Raw genomic sequence first — 6,000 nt, 5'->3', positions numbered from 1 at the left:
TCAATCTGTATGCTGAGCAAACAATCCAAGAAGCTGGACTATACGAAGAAGAACACGGCATCAGGATTGGAGGAAGATTCCTTGATATGCAGATGATACAACCTTGCTTGCTGATAGTGAAGGGGATTTGAAGCACTTACTGATGAAGATCAAAGACTACAGCCTTCAGTATGGATTACACCTCAATATAAAGAAAACAAAAATCCTTACAACTGGACCAATAAGCAACATCATGATAAATGGTGAAGAAATTGAAGTTATCAAGGATTTCATTTTACTTGGATCCACAGTCAATGCCCATGGAAGCAGCAGTCAAGAAATCAAAAATGCATTGCATTGGGAAAATCTGTGGCAAAAGACCTCTTTAAAGTGTTAAAAAGCAAGATGTCACCTTGAAGATTAAGGTGCGCCTGACCCAAGCCATGGTTGTTTCAGTTGCCTCATACACATGCAAAAGCTGGACAATGAATAAAGAAGACTGAAGAAGAATAGATGCTTTTGTATTACAGTGTTGGCAAAGAATACTGAATATACCATGGACTGCCAGAAGAATGAACAAATCTGTCTTGGAGGAAGTATAACCAGAATGCTCCTTAGAAGTGAGGATGGCAAGACTTTGTCTCACATACTTTAAAGACATGTTACCAGGAGGGACCAGTCCCTGGAAAAGGACATCATGCTTGGTAAAGTAGAAGGTCAGTGAAAAACGAGATGGATTGACACAGTGGCTGCAACAATGGGCTCAAGCACAACAACAATTGTGAGGATGGCACAGGACTGGGCAGTGTTTCGTTCTCCTGTATATAGGGTCGCTATGAGTTGGAACTGACTCAACGGCACCTAATGACAACAACAAAAACGCCCACATCCTAATCCCCAGAACTTGTGAATGTTACCTTAGACGGCAAAAGGGATTTGCAGATGGGATTAAGTTAAGGACCAGGAGATTATTATCCCGGATTGTCTAGGTGGTCTCTAAATCTAATCACAAGGGGGCTTATAAGAGGGAGGCAAGAGGCTCAAAGGAGGAAATAGGAGATGTAAGACAAAACCAGAGGGTCAGACTCGGAGAGATACTGGAAGATGCTACGCTGCTGGCTTTGAAGATGGAGGAGGGACCATTAGCCAAGGAATGCAGACAGCCTCTAGAAAGAAGCTGGAAAAGGCAAGAAAGTGAATTTTCCCATGGGGCTTCCAGAAGGAATGCAACCTGGCTGATACCTTGGTTTTAACCCAGTGAGACCCATTTCAGATTTCGTACCTCCAGAAACATAAGATAGTAATTCCATGTTGTTTTATACCCTCAACGAGATGGACTGACACAGTGGCTGCAACAATGGGCTCAAAATAGCTACAACCGTGAGGATGGTACAGGACTGGGCAGTGTTTCATTCTGTTGTATATAGGGTCAATATGAGTCAGAACTGACTTGATGGCACCTAACAACAACAACTTGTTACAGCAGCAAAAGTAAACTAATACAAGTTCTAAATGCCAGTCACTTTTCTAACCATTTTACATATTAGCTCATTGTTGCTGTGTGCTGTTGAGTTCATTATGACTCATGGTGACCATATAGGACAGAGTAGAACTGCCCCAAAGGTTTTCTTAGGCTGTAATCTTATGCGAGCAGACTGCCACATCTCTCTCCCAAGGAGAGGCTGCTGGGTTTGAACTGCTGACCTTTTGATTAGCAGCCGAGTGCTTAACCGTTATACCACCCGGGCTCCTAATTAAATTCCCCCCAACAACTCTATGGGGTAGTTACTATTATCATCTTCATTTTACAGATGTGGAAACTGAGGCACAAAGTATCTTGCCTACGTGCAAGATACAGGTAGTAGGCAGTCGTGTTACTGATTTGTCCTCTGCTGTTATTACTATAAATACTGTCACTCCTGTTTTTTTTTCACTAACAAAAAATAAGGTTCCAATCAATATCCTGGTTTTTGGCAGAAACTCTCACAGAGAGAAAATGTCCCGGAGAATGTGGAACAGTGGGAAAATTCCATCTTGTAGGGTTCTGAGACTACCAGCATTACCAGCTCTGCTGCTACCAGCCCTCCGATCCAAGTACCACACGCCAAGTGTTTTTCATTCATTATCACATTTCCTCCTCCTTCCCCTTGTAGCCAGAGAGAAGTTCAGTGAGCCAGTTAGCAACGCTCACAGGTTTCACACCAGGAGTTATTTCATGTGTGTAATTAGCTCCTGTTTCTAAGAGAATAACTGAGACTTTGCTAAGAAACATTAAGAAGAAATGTTAAGAATCACATTGGAGCATGGATCTTGGAAAAACATTCACATCACCCATTTTTGAAGATCTTTTGAAAATTTTAGTGAGCATATAGAGAATCTCATTTAAGAATTGAGTTTGGATTTCTTAAAGTTACCCATAAGTTCAAATGTTTTAGAAGCTGGTTTTACAGGTTGCCAGTTTATACTGCTGAATACAGAAGCACTCTCTTAAGCAGTGAGGCTTTTTCTTTTGAATTTCCAGGAGGAAGAGAAGAGGGCCAACTTTTGCATGACCTTCCCAACCCAAAGATCCATGTGCCCCCTTTGGGGGCCCTCCACCTCCCATAGAGGAGCAGCTTAAAGCCCCCTTACCTTGATGACAGAAAGCATCCCTTCGTTGGTTTGAGGGTTGGTGTGGATTTCGAAGCTCTGCCCGGGGTTTCCATTGATGATGGTATAGGCAGCCCGCCATGCACCTGTGGTGGGATCATCCTTGTCTTCGACTGTTAGATTGACAATCACGCCCACGGCTCCTTCCTCAACTGTGGCTTGAAACTGCAAACAAAGCAGACAGAACTGTCACTGTTTTGAATAAACATAGCAAAGAGCATTTACGGCTCTTAGGTTCCTGGGTGGTACACTTTGCACTTGGCTACTAACAGACAGGTTGGGGGTTTGAACCTGGCCAGCAGCACTGCAGGAGAAGGGCCTGGCGATCTAGTTCCATAAGATTATAGCCATTGAAAAGCCCATGGAGGGCAGTTCTACTCTGACAAACATGGGGTCACTATGAGTCAGAATAGGCTCAATGGCAATGGGTTTGGTTTGATGAGCATATACTGGATATTGGGAACTTTGCTTGCATTATCTCATTTAGCAATAAGTAACAACAGAAGATTATGCCTGGCAGATGCTACCCTCCCTCTCTCAGCCTTCTTTAGAGTTAGTTGTGCCCATGAGATTCACTTCTCTCCTACAGAAGGTGGGCCGAAGGGATGTTTGTGTTCCTGGGCTGTGCTGTGCCTCCTCTCTGCACCCTTTCTCCTTCTATGAACAACCACAAGATCTTAGCGGAAGGCAGAGCCTCAAGGGGAAGGAGCTTGGATCCCTGAATCACTACAGGGAGAAGTCTGAAGGTCAGGAACACCGGTCCTGAACTGTTGCTAAGTGAGAAATAAATGTCTCTTGAATTTGAGCCATGACACATTTTGCATGTATTTGTTCTTGTAGTCTTGCCTATCCTAAAAGGCATGATAACCTGATACCCAGAATGCCACAGCTTGTCAGTGGAGGGGCTGGGGCTTAAGCACAAGTGTTTGACGTCAGAGCCTCTTCTAGACCCTGTCATCTTCTCTTACGAAGAAAACCAATTCATCCTGCCCACCCCTTGCTCACTACTAGCATGACTTTTAAAAAACCGATTTTCTAAAGCAACGTATAAATCAATTGTTTGGCACCTTGTTGCATGTATGTTTTTATTGTTACATCTCAAATACTTGTTGCAAGCAGGTGTGGTGAAAAGAAATCAATAAATGAAAAATCAGCTCTCCCACAGGTAAAGAATTGCATGAGCGATCATTAGCACATTCCTCTGAGCTGGAAGCATAAAGTATTGTTTTGATTCTTACCTTTGACACACTATAGGTGAATAGTAATCCGTTTGCAAATATTTTATAAACAAGTAATACCACTAAGCTGACAGGAAGAAGAAATATCTTAGAATTTCAATCAGTAGGAAAGTGAGTCTGGAGACAGCAAGGGGATGTCAAAAAGCCCTTGTGTTCAAAGAGAAGTAATAGGAGAAATGAGGTTTCAAAAGCAGAGGCTGGTTAATTGGTTAATCACAAGCCTTAATCTTGATGCCTTGTTGAGGGGGTGGTGGGATGGAGACTAACTTGTCTCTCCCACCTTAGAAAACAGGATGAGTTGTTTCTCTTCTATAAAAGGGGCATGGAAAATTCTTAGAGCATGCACATAGGGCGGAAAAAAGCAGAATGAGAAGGGATATTGTGGATGCTGTCTCATAATACAGCTCCAGGAGCCAAGTTATTTGGATCGGATTCCTCTAATTCTTGTTTAAATAAGGCCTACTAGTCTTATCGTCTATTTTCTCCCATTCTCACAAAATCAAAGAATTTCTGAGCTTGTAATCTGGACTGGTGGTTCTCAGCCCCCTTTGCACAATAGACTCTCCTATGGGACTTTTTAAAACACTGTTTGTCAAAAAATGCCAGGGTCCTTTTCATGTGTTCAGTGTCCATTTGAATGTCTTCCTTGGTGAAATGTCTGTTTAAGTCCTTTGCCCATTTTATGATTGGATTATTTGTCTTTTTGTTGTTAAGTTGTTAAAGTTTTATATATATTTTGTTTGTGCTCTTTCAAGATCTATCTGTATGAGATCAAATTGACAACAGCAACTCAAAAGATTAGATAGGAATCTTAGGGGGCAGTGAGTTTATGTTACTGGGGAAGAACAACTCAGAAAAAGAGGGTGAGAATGGTTGCATAACTCAAAGAACATAATCAATGTCACTGAGTTGTACACATAGAAACTGTTGAATTGGTATATGTTTTGCTGTGTATATGCTAAAGAAAAAAAATTAATGAAAACAAGATGCCTGGGTCCTATTCCAGTTCAGCTGAGGTGAGGCCTGGGAGTCAGTGTTCTTCTTTAAAACCTCCCAGATAATTCTAATATGCTGTCAGGGGTGAGAAACATGGTTTAGACCTACGTGCCTGCCCTGGTGGGTGGGTGCAGCTGCCTGAGCACAGTGTTGAGGGGGGCTGCAGCCACATCGGCCACAGCAAGAAGGAGTGCTGTGATCAATTACTGCTGTCTGCCACGTGTGCAGGAGGCGGACTTGGTGGTTCGTGTGCCATCTAATTCCTTCAGATTACAGATGAACAAACAGACACAGAGAAGAAGGAAGGGTCTTTTCCAAAGGCATGCAGCAAATTAATGATCAGATCCAATCTTCTGAGTTCTGGTATCGTCTGCTTTCAAGTTCTCTGCTACTCACTGTTGCTGCTAGCTGCTGTGGAGTTGGCCCCTGACTCATGGTGACCCCATGCGCAGCAGAACAAAATGCTGCCTGGTCCTGCACAATCTCCATGATCGATTGCAGGTCAGACTGTTGTGATCTATTAGGTTCTCACTGGCTGATTTTTGGAAGTAGATTGCCAAGCCTTTCTTCCTAGTCTGTCTTAGTCTGGAAGCTCTGCTGAAACCTATTCAGCAACATAGTAACACGCAAGCCTGCAGTGACAGATGAGTGGTGGCTGCTCATGAGGTGCACTGGTTGCTACTCATGCCCACTCAGTATCCCCACTGTGGAGGCCAGTCTTCCATCCCCTGCAGTGGTCCAGAGCCAGCAGACTAGTTCTCTGTACCTACTGATCACAGTGGACATCAATTCATAACCTGTCCCGGTGGCTCTTCTAATATCTGTCCTATGGAAGCCAGGTGGACAATTATGTGGGAGTACTAAGACTACAGGGGGCTAGGAACCATCAGTCAGGTAGAAATGTTGTTATGTCCGACTGCGTAAGTGATAAGTTGCTCTGTCAAAGCAGGTGAGTGTCATTTGCCGAGGTGAAGACACTGTAAGAACAGATCAAGATTTGAGGATGCCAGAGTCTCTACATGCATCTGTCGCCTTCACTGTTTTATCTCCAGCCCCTTGCACTGTGCTAGGCACATAGAAAGGACTCAGTAAGTATTTTCTGAATGCTGTTAAATGTAGGAAGTGGGACCTGGCAGCA

At 43.4% G+C, this 6,000-nt stretch overlaps 1 protein-coding gene across 3 annotated transcripts in view; it reads right to left on the bottom strand.

Moving 5' to 3' along the window:
* The window catches only part of CDH13 (cadherin 13), a 1,198,041-nt gene that overhangs the window by 124,534 nt on the left and 1,067,507 nt on the right, over nt 1–6,000 (bottom strand). For all 3 annotated transcript variants that reach the window (XM_004377722.1, XM_004377723.1, XM_004377721.2), the window contains one exon: nt 2,611–2,793. In XM_004377722.1, the coding sequence (XP_004377779.1) occupies nt 2,611–2,793 (183 nt within the window). The remainder of the gene's footprint in view (nt 1–2,610; nt 2,794–6,000) is intronic.

This window comes from Trichechus manatus, unplaced genomic scaffold (assembly GCF_000243295.1).
Source record: "Trichechus manatus latirostris isolate Lorelei unplaced genomic scaffold, TriManLat1.0 scaffold00053, whole genome shotgun sequence".
In the NCBI taxonomy this organism is placed as follows: Eukaryota; Metazoa; Chordata; class Mammalia; order Sirenia; family Trichechidae; genus Trichechus; species Trichechus manatus.
Note: the sequence above shows the minus strand (reverse complement) of the source record. Positions and strands in the feature narration are given on the sequence as shown.